The sequence below is a fragment of the Hemitrygon akajei genome, chromosome 24 (assembly GCF_048418815.1).
Source record: "Hemitrygon akajei chromosome 24, sHemAka1.3, whole genome shotgun sequence".
In the NCBI taxonomy this organism is placed as follows: Eukaryota; Metazoa; Chordata; class Chondrichthyes; order Myliobatiformes; family Dasyatidae; genus Hemitrygon; species Hemitrygon akajei.
The window spans coordinates 8,160,330-8,173,936 of NC_133147.1; the positions used below are offsets into that span (position 1 = coordinate 8,160,330).

The window sequence follows — 13,607 nt, forward strand, 5'->3', positions numbered from 1 at the left end:
CATTTCTGGCAGATTCTCAGATGGTGACAAGCGAGACATATCAGCTGGCTGAGTGGTATTGCAGCAACAATCTTGCACTCAATGTCTGTAAAACCAAAGAACTAATTGTGAGCTTCAAAAAAGGGTAAGATGAAGGAACATGCACTGGTGCTCATAGATCATCAATGATAAATCAAGATATAATGATGAGGCTTTATAAGGCACTCCCGAGGCCTCACTTGGAGTATTGTGAGCAGTTTTGGGCCCTAGAGCTAAGAAAGAATGTGCTGACATTGGAGAGAGTCCAAAGGAGGTTCATGAAAATGATTCTAGGATTGAAAGGCTTGTCATATAAGGAGCGTTTGATGGCTCGGGGTGCAGAAGAATGAGTGGTGATCTCATTGAAACCTCTTGAATATTGAAAGGCCTCGACAGAGTGGACGTTGACTGGATGTTTCCTATGGAGGGGGGAGTCTAGGAACACAGGACGCAGTCTCAGAATAAATAGAAGGGTGTCCATTTAGAACAGAAATGAGGAGGAATTCCTTTGCCTGGAGAGTGGTGAATCTGTAGAATTTATTGCCACAGACGGCTGTAGAGTCCGAGTCATTGGATGTATTTGATAGATTCTTGATGTCGGGCATGGAGGGATATGGGGAGAAGGCGGGAGATTAGGGCAAAGAGGGAAATAGATTAGCCATGATGAAATTTTGGAGCAGACTTGATGGGCCAAATGGCCTAATCTGGTCCTATACCTTATGGTTTTATAATAAACCTGATTCTGATCTTTTGCTGACTCACTAATGATGAGAATGATTCATGAATGTCATAAGATCAGAATTCAGGATGTTTTCCACATTATTGATCAACACTCGGCTAAGACATGGTCTGTGACAGCAGATCACATTCGTGGACGTGACCACAAAGCAACCGCCATCTCCAACAAGAGGGTCTCGTCAACTGCCCCGGCATTGTCCCACTCCCACCAGGAGGGGACGACATAGCAACCACCCGAAAAACAGTTCTTTTCCCCAAGCCGGACGCTGATCTACATGTCCCACCACTAACCCACCCCTCCACACCCCCAACCACCACTACTTTATCATTTCCTGTCAGTCACCTTATGTACAGACACTCCTGTGCCTAGCATCATTGAATAAAAGCTACCTTATGTACACCGAATGGCTTGGCCACCACAGCCGGCTGTGTCAACAAGTTCCACAGATTCACCACTCTTTGGTTTACAAAATTCCTCATCTCCGTTCTAGATGGACGCCCCTCTATTCTGAGACAGTGTCCTCAGGCCATAGACTCCCCAGCAGAGCGGTAGGGTCAGTTGGTGGAATTGTAACACTTGTAGGCTAACTCGACTGTGTCGATGTTGTCACAAACGAAGCGCATCTTTGTTTCGCTAGGCTACAAATAACAGCCTTTCAAGAAGGCAATTCCCCCAACTTCGGCATTTAGGGGTGGGCGAGAAATGCGGTCCGTCCCAGCGACACAGACACAAAACACGTATTATCTAAACACAGTCGAGTGTGTGTGGTGTAAATGGTGAAAACGACGCTTTATTTGTATAGAAAGGTCACAAAGTCTTACCTGAAGCAAAGCTGAATCCAATTCCCACCAAGAAACTGAGGATATATATCATAATTTCCAGAATGCGAACTTTTCACCTGCAGCCAGGACGGAGCGACGTGTGAGATCAACTGAGTAATGTGCTTTTAAAGTCTCCGCCGAACCCCGGAAACCCCCCCCCCCCCACCCCCCAGCTACACACGCCATCGACCACCGGGAAACCCCCTTCTCCCCCAACACACTCCGTCCACAGCCGGGAGACGCCCCCTCCCCCAACACACTCCGTCCACAGCCGGGAGACGCCCCCTCCCCCAACACACTTGTCCACAGCCGGGACCCTCTCCTCAATACCTAACCCTCTTATCCACAGTCGGGACCCTCTCCTCAATACCTAACCCTCTTATCCACAGTCGGGACCCTCTCCCCAATACATAACACTCTTATCCACAGTCGGGACCCTCTCCCCAATACCTAACCCTCTTATCCACAGTCGGGACCCTCTCCTCAATACCTAACCCTCTTATCCACAGCCGGGACCCTCTCCTCAATACCTAACCCTCTTATCCACAGCCGGGACCCTCTCCTCAATACCTAACCCTCTTATCCACAGTCGGGACCCTCTCCTCAATACCTAACCCTCTTATCCACAGTCGGGACCCTCTCCTCAATACCTAACCCTCTTATCCACAGCCGGGACCCTCTCCTCAATACCTAACCCTCTTATCCACAGTCGGGACCCTCTCCTCAATACCTAACCCTCTTATCCACAGTCGGGACCCTCTCCCCAATACATAACACTCTTATCCACAGTCGGGACCCTCTCCCCAATACCTAACCCTCTTATCCACAGTCGGGACCCTCTCCTCAATACCTAACCCTCTTATCCACAGTCGGGACCCTCTCCTCAATACCTAACCCTCTTATCAACAGCCGGGACCCTCTCCTCAATACCTAACCCTCTTATCCACAGTCGGGACCCTCTCCTCAATACCTAACCCTCTTATCCACAGTCGGGACCCTCTCCCCAATACATAACACTCTTATCCACAGTCGGGACCCTCTCCCCAATACCTAACCCTCTTATCCACAGTCGGGACCCTCTCCTCAATACCTAACCCTCTTATCCACAGTCGGGACCCTCTCCTCAATACCTAACCCTCTTATCCACAGTCGGGACCCTCTCCCCAATACATAACACTCTTATCCACAGTCGGGACCCTCTCCCCAATACCTAACCCTCTTATCCACAGTCGGGACCCTCTCCTCAATACCTAACCCTCTTATCCACAGCCGGGACCCTCCCCTCAATACCTAACCCTCTGCTGACTTACCCGCTCCCCGTCTCTCGTTTGACTGTCGAGGGAACAGTCTAGGTCCTCCCCATCCCAGATGGCTCCGCCCCACCCCGGAACTTGGCTGCGATGACATTGACAGGCCGGTGCTGAAGGGAGGGATCGGTGACCAGCGACCGGTCTCCCCGGGAAATCTTCTGAACTTAGGGAGGAGGTACAGGAGCCTGAAGACCCCTCTTCTCATTACTACCATCAGGGAGGAGGTACAGGAGCCTGAAGACCCCTCTTCTCATTACTACCATCAGGGAGGAGGTACAGGAGCCTGAAGACCCCTCTTCTCATTACTACCATCAGGGAGAAGGTACAGGAGCCTGAAAATCTACCCTCAATGTTGTAAGAAAGGCTTCTGCCCCTCTGCCATCAGATTCCTGAACGGGTCGTGAACCATGAACACTACCTCACTGATTTGCTCTCTTTTCCTTCTTTCTGTCTATCTGCCTGTGTGTCTGGAGCAACGCACACAAAATACTGGAAGAACTCTGCAGGTCAGGTGCATCTATGGAGATGTTGACGTTTCGGACCCAGACCCTTCTTCAGGACTGGAAAGGAAGGGGGAAGACGCCGCAATAAAGATGCGGGGGTAGGGGGAGAAGGAGGCTTAGCGAGAAGACGATAGGTGAAGGTAGGAAAGGTAAAGGACTGGAGTGGAAACAATCTGGTAGGAGAGGAGAAAGGACCCTGGGAGAAAGTGAAGGAGGAGGGGACCCAGGGGAAGGTGAGAAGAGGTAAGGCAAGGAGCCCTTGTGGGGTTAGTAGAAGAGGGGAGGGAACGGGAATTGTTTTTTTTTACCGGAAGGAGGAATCTGTGTTTATGCCATCAAAGTGGAGGTTATAGGTGTTTTTCCTTCCCCCCCAGAGGCCTCATCGTGGTAGAAGAGGAGAGCATAATCGGAACGGGAATGGGAATAAACATGTTTTAACTATTATGTAGATATATATATATATATATATATATATATATATATAGACTCACATATATATGTGTATGTGACACATATAACACATATGTCGACAGCGCTTCTCCTTATAGATGCTGCCTGGCCTGCTATGTTCCACCAGCATTTTGTGTGTGTTGTTGTTTAACACATATGTATTTGTCTTTCTATCTACCTATATTTCTAATTGTAAATTGTAATTTTTCATGTTCTGCTGCCTCAGAGCAGAACAGTTCACGAAATCTGCAGTGACGAGAAAACGGTTTTTGCTACACAACACACATATACATATTATTCGGAAAAATGCTGGGGTGTGCGGATCCGACACGAGCCTCTACACACGTCCTGCATTGTTTTCTTTGGAAAGTTACTATGACGTCAGGAGCATGCGATTGGTGGGTGCAATGTATCAGTTCGTTGGCTACCCTGATTGGCTAAGCGCCTGTTTCCGGGTTCGGCGGAGGTGAGCTTGGGCCTAGCTCGGATCGACGGCGGAGCTGACCCCGAGTTGGAGTAAGGCTGCGAATGGCGGTATTGGGAAAAGCGAGAGGGTGTGCGAGGGAGGGGCCCGATTGTCCGTCCGTCCGGGTAGAGGCCACGATCGGGACCGCCATCCACCACCACGTTCGCCTTTTGTTCCTCGGGGCCGACGTGTTTTCCGTTGGAGGCCCGGGGAGGGGTTGCAGGAAGAAGTGGGGTGGGTGTGGGGGAGAGCTCCTGTGACCCAGGAGCCGGACGACGAGAGAAAGGGGCGCCTCACTCTAGGTGTCTGCAGTCGACTGGCGGGGCGATGCCCACCCCCGGGGTTGTTGACTCCCATGGGAAAGGGAGGGGGTGGGTAGAATGAAGGGACGGTGTTGAGATTTAATTTGAAAATTGCGCCCGACCGTTTTGCAGAGTTGGGGCTGCTCACCGCCTCTTTACCCCCGACAGGCGGCGAGCCCATGCCGGCGTCATCCTCGGGCCGAGTCCCGCTGCACGATCCGCAGAGCTCCGGACGCCTTTGCTACCAGGTAGGGTTGCTGGTGCTGGCACTCGATGATTCACACAGATACCGTACCCTCCCGCCCCTGTGGCGGCCACCCACCGGGGAACCCAGTGCTGGAGAGATGGTCTGTAAACATCAGGTTTCTTTACACACGCAATCACCCACCACAGATGCCAGGCCTTATGGTCGGTAGTTGCCAAGGTTTTCTGTAAAGCCCTCAAAGAAAAACACATTAGCCTTTCTCCTGTACTCTGACACCTCCCCTGAGCTGACGATGATGCCTATATCTCAACTAGGGTCCTGCCGTCTCTCCCATCGTTTTCCGTAGTGTCCTTGGATATACTCACAAAAAGTGAAAATCTGCAGATGCTGGAAACACAAACAGCACACACAGAGTGCTGGAGGAACTCAGCAGGCCCCAGGGAGCATCTATGGAGAAGAGTACAGTTGGTGTTTCGGGTCGAGACTCGATATACTCAATCAAGCCCCATAGATTTATTCACCTTTGTGGTTCTTGGCACAATGCTCAGAACCTCCCAGAGTTTAATTCCAGAGCTGCCTGTGAGTACATTCTCTCTGTGACTGTGTGGGTTTCCTCTGGGTTTTCCGGTTGCCTCTCACAGTTCAAAGCAGTACTGGCTAGTAGATTAATTGGTCATTGTAAAATGTCCTGTGAGTAAGCTAGAGTTAAGTGCTAGGCAGGGTGGCTCATTGGGCTTATTCTGAACTACATCTCTAAATAAATAATCCATTTAATAAAATCGGCCACCATTTCTACTGTGATGCAGACTGTCCCATCAAATATCTCAAGTTACAAAAGTCTTCATATCTTTCTCCACGGTAAAACAAGAAAAAATATTAATTCAGGATCTTTCCCATCTCCTAGAGCAACACACACGCCCACTTAGGTTTTTGAGATCCTATTCTGCATTTAATTACTCTTTCTCCCTTAATAAACACATCCACATTCTCCCTTGAATGTTTAGTGGACTTGTGGCCTTTCCCCTCTAAGATTCAAACCAGTAGGTTTCTGTTTCTTTGGTAATCATGGGATTAACGGTTTAATACTGAAACCAGTTCTGTAGTGCACCTGGTGTGATCTCATCATCTGATTTCAGTACAGTGTACTAGTACACTAAACTAGTACAATCACTTGATTGTTTAACACTACAATCAAGTGTAGTGTCGAGCTGGTTAAATTATTGGGTACAGTTCAGCAGTCTGGTTAAATTACTGGATTATAATGACAATTCAGTGCTACCATGGTGGAATTTACACCTTCCAGTTTAAGATGGTGCTACTGAAGGCATGTGACTGGTGTACTGGTAGTTTGAAAGCAAAGGAATTCGATTAAAAACATCACGAGTAACACTTTTTAAAAAGTAACTTGTGATAAACTTATCACGGCAAACAGTGAAGAGGTGAGTGAAGGCAAAGCGAATTCGCGGGATGTGCTCTGGAGGTACATTGCATTTTCGACCCACTTGGAGTTGGAGCAAACAATTTAGAGAAGAGGAGACTGTGGAGTCCTGATGTGCGGCCAACTTCCCTGGGTAGGAGTGCCATGCCCATTTGGAGAGGTCCTTGGCAGCGAAATCGAGGCCCGAAGCAATTTGCCACGGCGGAGCCTGGGTCTGAATGTGAGGTGCGATCCACTGTTTGGACACCGGCCCCAATAGACTGGGGACTCCTCTCCCCATGACCGGCTGCCGTGCTTCGTGTCTGTGAAGTTTGCAGCAACTTGCCCCCCTAATATGATGAACTGAATACTGAGGCTAAGGACTCAAGTTATTTCGGAATGCTGCTGCTGTTTGCATGATTTGTTTTGTTTTTTCTTTCTCTGTGTGCTTTGAGGTTGGGTCTTTATTATTTCATTGGGTTCTTTCTGGTTCCTCGCTTTGCGACTATGTGTAAGCAAACAAATCTCAAGGCTGTATAATTTATACATTCTTTGATAATAAATGTACTTGGAATCTTTGAATTGGATAGATGAATTTAAACTCCACAGTGGCAGTGGACTTCGTATTCAGGTGATTTAATCCAGATTAAAGAGATGAGTTCCTTGAAGGTGGCATCACAGTTAGATAGGGTCATAAAGAGAGCTTTTGGCATATTGGCCTCCATGGGATCTTGGAGCAGTATCAGGCTATTTGGCCCATCGAGTCTGCTCTGCCATTTCATCATGGCTGATCCATTTTCCTCTCAGCTCCAATCTCCTGCCTTCTCTCCATATCCCTTCACGCCCTAAATAATCGAGAATCTATCAGCCTCTGCCTTAAACGTATCCATTGAGTTGTCCCCCACAGCTGCTTGTGCTATCAAATTCCACAGATTCACCGCTGTCTGGCTAAAAAAAATCCTCTTAATCTCCATTCTAAATGGATGCCCCTCTATTCTGATGCCGTGTCCTCTGGTCATAGACTCCCCCACCATAGGAAACATCCTCTCCACATCCACTTTACCGAGGCCTTTTGTCATTCAATAGAGTCACCCCTCATTCTTCTGAATTCCTACGAGTAGGGGCCCAGAGTCATCAAACACTCCTCATATGGCAAGCATTTCAATCCCCGAATCATTTTCGTGAATCTCCTTTGAACCCTCTCCAATGTCAGTACATCCTTTCTTACTTAAGGGGCCCAAAATTGCTTCCATTACTCCAGGTGAGGCCTCACCGGTGCCTTACAAAGTCTCAACATTACATCCTTGCTTTTATATTCTAGTCCTCTTGAAATGAATGCTTACATTAATTTGCTGAGGCTTTATGAGGCACTGGTGAGACCTCACCTTGAATATTCTGAACAATTTTGGGTCCCTCATCTTAGAAAAGATGTGCTGGCATTGGAGGGGTCCAGTGGAGGTTCACAAGGATGATTACAGGAATGAAAGGGTTATCATATGAGGAACATTTGATAGCTCTGGGTCTGTACTCGCTGGAATTCAGAAGGATGAGGGGGGAAATTCATTGAAACCTTTCAAATGTTGAAAGGACTAGACAGAGTAAATGTGGAAAGGATGATTCCCATGGTGGGAGTCTAGGAGGACACAGCCTCGGGATTGGTGGGTGTCCTTTCAAAACAGAGATGCGGAAAAATTTCTTTAGCCAAAGGGTGGTGAATTTGTTGCCACATGCAGCTGTGGAGGCCAGGTCATTGGGTGTATTTCAGGCAGAGATTGATAGGTTCTTGATTGGACAAAGGTTATGGGGAGAATGCTGAGGAGGAGATAGAAAAAAGGATCAGCCATGATTGAATGGCGGTGCAGACTGGATGGGCCAAATGGCCTAATTCTGCTCCTATGTCTTATGGTCTTCTATCACGTTGGCTTTTATCATCACCGACTCAGCCTTCAAATTAACCTTTAGGGAAATCTGCACAAGGACACCCAAGTTGCTTTGCATCTCTGATTTTTGAATTTTCTCCCCATTTAACAAATAGTCTAAACTTTTATTTCTTCTACCAAAGTGTATGACTGTACTCTTCTGAACACTGTATTCCATCTGCCACTTCTTTACCCATTCCCCTGATCTGAGTTCTTCTGTGGCCTCTCCCCTTCCTTAACTACTTGCCCAATCACCTTTCTTCGTATCGTCTGCAAACTTGACGTATAACGTAGAAAGAAGTGGTCCCAACAGACCCCTGTGGAACACCACTAATTACCAGCAGCCACCAAGAAAAGGCTCTCTTTATTCCCACTTTGTCTGCTGCCAATCAGTCACTGCTTTATCCATGTGAGGTTCTCTTGTAATACCATGAACTCTTAACTTGTTAAGCAGCCTTATGAGTGGCACCTTGTCAAAGGCCTTCTGAAAATCCAAGTACACAACATTCATAGATTCTCCTTTGTCTATCCTGCTAATTATTTCTTAAAAATCAGTGTACTGAGTACAGGAGTTTGGATGTTATGTTAGTGAGGTCAAATTTGAGGTCAAGTGTGCAGTCTGAAAGATATCAGTAAGATTGAAAGAGTACAGAGAAAATTTACAAAGGTGTTGTAAAGGTAGTAGAATGAGGGTAGATTTGATAGAGGTTATACAAAATTATGAGGGGTATAAAGAGGGTAAATGCAAGCAAGCTTTTCCCACTGACATTTGGGTGGGACAAGAACTAGAGGTCATAGGTTAAGGGTGAAAGGTGAAAGATTTAAGGGGAATCTGAGGGGAAACTTGTTTACAACCAAAGGAGTTGAATGACTTCAGACCTGTTGCCTTGACGTCGCACGTGATGAAGACCATGGAGCGGCTGATAATACAGAATCTGAGGCCACAAACCAGGCACGCCCAGGATCCTCTTCAGTTTGCGTATAAGGAGAAGGTGGGAGTGGAGGATGCTATCACGTATTTGCTGCACAAATCACTCTCTCACCTAGATGGGGTCAGTTGTGCTGTGAGGATTACATTCCTTGACTTCTCTAGTGCCTTTAACACCATCCAGCCCAAGATCTTAAGGCACAAACTAACGGAGATGGGAGTAGACTCTCACATGGTGGATTGGATAGTGGACTACTTGACAGATAGACCTCAGTATGTGCGGTTGGGAGACTGTAGGTCTGACACGGTGGTAAGCAGCACAGGGGCGCCGCAGGGAACCGTACTCTCTCCGGTCCTGTTCACCCTGTACACATCAGACTTCCAATATAACTCGGAGTCCTGCCATGTGCAAAAGTTCGCTGATGACACGGCCATAGTGGGGTGTGTCAGGAATGGACAGGAGGAGGTGTATAGGAAACTGATACAGGACTTTGTGATATGGTGCAACTCAAACTACCTGCGTCTCAATATCACCAAGACCAAGGAGATGGTGGTGGACTTTAGGAGATCTAGACCTCATATGGAGCCAGTGATCATTAATGGAGAATTTGTGGAGCAGGTTAAGACCTACAAGTATCTGGGAGTACAGTTAGACGAGAAGCTAGACTGGACTGCCAACACAGATGCCTTGTGCAGGAAGCATTAAGAAGAGGGACGCCTCACGTCTTAATAAGCTGGTAAGGAAGGCGGGCTCTGTCGTGGGCAAAGTACTGGAGAGTTTAACATCGGTAGCTGAGCGAAGGGCGCTGAGTAGGCTACGGTCAATTATGGATAACTCTGAACATCCTCTACATAGCACCATCCAGAGACAGAGAAGCAGTTTCAGCGACAGGTTACTATCGATGCAATGATCCACAGACAGGATGAAGAGGTCAATACTCCCCAATGCCATTAGGCTTTACAATTCTACCGCCAGGACTTAAGAACTTTTTAAAAGCTATTATTAATGCTTTTTGAGATAGTGATTTAGATGCTTATCATATTTTTTTACTGAGTTAAGTATTGTATGTAATCAGTTTTGCTACAACAAGTGTATGGGACATTGGAAAAAAGTTGAATTTCCCCATGGGGATGAATAAAGTATCTATCTATCTACCCAGAGTGGTGCTAATGTGGAAGGAGTTGTCAGTGAATGTGGGTTCAAATGCAGTAGTTAAGAGGATGTGGACTGGAGGACTATAGTCCAGGTGTCATGGGATTAGGCAGAATTAGTTTAGGATGGACTAGATGAGCTGCAGGGTCTGTTTTTGCTCTCTGAGTCTATTGATAATGGTGATAATGAAACTATGAGATTGCCTAAAGCACTTCTGAAATATACCACTCCTTTTCCTCTGCTCTGTGAGCAGGTCCACTGGTGAGGTTGAGACTTGATGAAGGGACAGTAAATCTTGTGAATTAGTATTTATTTAAAATCTCTGCAGTGCTGGCAGAGTTTTGGTGAGATCTGTATTCGAACATCTAAACGCCTACCCCTGACTTCCTTTGTTCAATCAAATATGTCATTCTGGAAGTTGAACAGCCCCGTGACAGTTCCAAAGACCCATGACTGAGTAAATGTAAACAGTCACACATTGGTGATGTCAGAACCAGCTGAGCATAACAGAAAGAAACATTCCCTCCGTATGAAAGGGGGATTGAGGGCAATAGTAATTATGCTCACAAAACCCTTCACCATTGACTCTAGGCCTGTGCTTGCTGGAGTTTAGAATAATGAGAGGTGACTTCATTGAAACCAATAGCGCATTGAAAAGCATAGATAGAGTGGATGTGGAGAGGATGTTTCCCATAGCTGGGGAGTCTATGACCAGAGGCCTCTGCCTCAGAATAGAGCGGCATGCATTTTGAACAGAGATGAGGAATTTCTTTCACCAGAGGTTGGTGAATCTGTGGAATTCATTGCCACAGGCAGCTGTTGGGGGGGGGGGGGGGGGGCAAGTCAATGGGTATATTTAAACCGGAGGTTGGTAGGTTCTTGATTGGTCAGGGCATGCAAGGTTATGGGGAGAAGGCAAGAGAATGGGGATAAATCAGCCATGATTGAATGGTAGAGCAGACTTGATGGGCCAAAAGGCCTAATTCTGCTCCAATATGGTGATGAGTTATTTAATATAATTCTGCACTTGCTAACTGGGAATTGAACAACTCTCTGGATTACACAGGACAGTAAAAAATTTGCTACCTGAATTGTTTTGGGTGGATCTTATGGATTTTGTTGTCCACATTGTAAGCTGATAAGTTTTCCATCTTGTCCAGGCATGCTCTTGCAGTGCGGATGCCATGTAGCAGGACATTTTAGAAAGGCTATAAATTTCCAAGAAGAATTTTGATATTTGAGACTGATATTTCCCAGAGTAACTGATGCTAAGAATAATTAAGAAAGGCATTTTTGTTGGTCCACAAATCAAATGGATAATCTGACTGGCAATTCAAAGAACAGCATGTCATTGAAAACCTTGGCAAACTTGTATAGATGTGTGGTGGAAAGCGTGCTGACTGGCTGCATCATGGCCTAGAATGGGAACTTTGAGCAGAAAGTCCTACAAAAAGTAGTAGGTCCGGCCCAGTATATCATAGGTAAAAACATCCCAACCATTGAGCACATCTACATGAAAGATTGCTATAGAAAAACAGCATCCATCATCAAAGATTCTCATCACCCAAACAGTGCTCTCTTCTCGCTGCGGCCATCAGGTAGAAGGTACAAAAGCCTCAGGACTCGCACCACCAGGTTCAGGAACTGTTACTACCCCTCAACCATCAGGCTCTTGAACAAAAGGGGAAAACTACTCTCATTTAAGGACTCTGTTGTATTGTTATTTCAAGCTCGTTATTTATTTATATCTGCATTTGCGCAGTTTGTTTATAGTTAACAGTTCTTTATGTTTAGTTTATTGTTCTATAACTTTGCTAAGTATGCCCACAGGAAAAGAAACTCAGATTTGTATGTGGTGACATACATGTACTCTTGATAAAAAAAATTACTTTGAACTTGGATGTTGTTGAAAATTTTCATAGCAACTACAGAGCACCAAACTATGTGCAGTTAGTTGACAACATGCTTCAGTCATACAAAACCATGAACTGCAACATATCACTGAAGATTCATTTCTGCATTCCCATTTAGACTACTCTGCCAATCTTGGTGCTGCCAGTGACAAGCATAGTGAAAGGTTTCACTAGGACATTATGTTCATGAAGAAACAATATCAGGGCAACTGGAATCCTTCAATTCTGGCTGATTTTTGTCGGACTCGCATTTATGCAAGACTCAGGCACTGAGTACAAATGAAAATCATCAACAGAACATTTTTGGCTTAGTTGAACTGTTGCAAAGTTACTGTTACGCAATTAATCACATTATATTCAATAGAAGTTAATTTCTTGTTTCTCCAATTCCTACATGATACAAGTAGTCTGAAATTATATGTGTTCAGTGTCAAGAGGTCTATCATAAACAAAAAAAAATTTGAGCAACACTTCTGAAAAAGAATGTCCAGAATTAATTAGTGTTTGATTTAATCACTCTGTTTGCATACATTGAGGTTTAGTGAAGGCAGGATTGCTGCTGTGGTCAGCAGAATCCTGAAACTTGTAGCTTCTAGTCAGTAATATTATCTCATTTCTAAGCCTGAAACATGGCAGTGTGAAAGGTCTATGGAAGCCAGAGTTAAAATGTTGCGGAAAGTTTTTAAGGAATGAATTCATATAATATTCTGCTGTTAAGAAATGTGTTTGATGTTTATCTAATTTTCTCACTGCAGAAAGATTTGAGCTGGCTCTTTCTTTCTGATTGTACAGGTTATTAACTTCTTTGGAAAAAGAAAATGGGAGGGGTTGAAAGGCTAAATATTCCAATATCACAGCCAAGCTCTGGCACTCCCAAGCGAAACCAGCACCTGAACAATAACTGGCATAAGGGCAAGGACAACAATCTCAGCCACATGAAGTCGGCACACAAGAAGGCCCATGAACGATGCATCTCTGAGACCTGTCAGATTATGCAAAAGGATGCAAAAATGGTTATGCACTTTACTGCAAGTAATCAGAGCTGGGAAGCTATTCTGAGCACTTCTAATACACTACTACAATCACAGTGTGACCAAAATTATGCTGGAGCCAAGTTTAGTGAGCCACCATCTCCAAGTGTATTACCCAAACCTCCGAGCCACTGGGTACATCTTCCCCTGGAGCCTTCTGACCACAGTGACATGGCCTTCCAGTTGAAGACCTTACTTAAAGTGCAAGCATAGTCTGTAGCTTAAATAGGGCAGGTTTAAACAGAACTGGAAGCTTTGTTCTGTCATTCAATACAGTTTTCAACCAATGCCTTTAATTACCCATTTAAGGTGGATATTTGCTTAGTGTATACTGGTTCAGACTTGTGTGGTTGGTCTGTGTGAGAAATTTGGACAGTGTTTTAAAAAAAGTGAAATAGTTTTCTTACATTTCGGCCCCCTCTGTCCCGAAGG

The 13,607-nt window shown here is 45.7% G+C and overlaps 1 protein-coding gene and 1 long non-coding RNA gene across 3 annotated transcripts in view; one reads left to right on the forward strand and one right to left on the reverse strand.

Moving 5' to 3' along the window:
• The window catches only part of LOC140715843 (CD276 antigen-like), a 22,316-nt gene extending 17,025 nt beyond the window's left edge, over positions 1-5,291 (reverse strand). Inside the window, exons 1-2 of one of the 2 annotated variants that reach the window (XM_073028287.1) lie at positions 5,180-5,291; positions 1,579-1,655 (exon numbers count right to left, since the gene is read on the reverse strand). In XM_073028287.1, coding sequence (XP_072884388.1) covers positions 1,579-1,630 — 52 coding nt within the window. In that variant the 5' untranslated portion in view covers positions 1,631-1,655; positions 5,180-5,291. Of the gene's footprint in view, positions 1-1,578; positions 1,656-2,888; positions 2,938-5,179 lie in introns of those variants that run through there. The other variant, XM_073028285.1, reaches the window with a different exon arrangement.
• On the forward strand, positions 4,101-12,930 carry LOC140715845 (uncharacterized). The gene is made up of 3 exons (XR_012096191.1): positions 4,101-4,357; positions 4,778-4,857; positions 12,263-12,930. It is a non-coding gene; the product is annotated as an uncharacterized lncRNA (long non-coding RNA).
• The last annotated feature ends 677 nt before the right edge of the window (positions 12,931-13,607 follow it).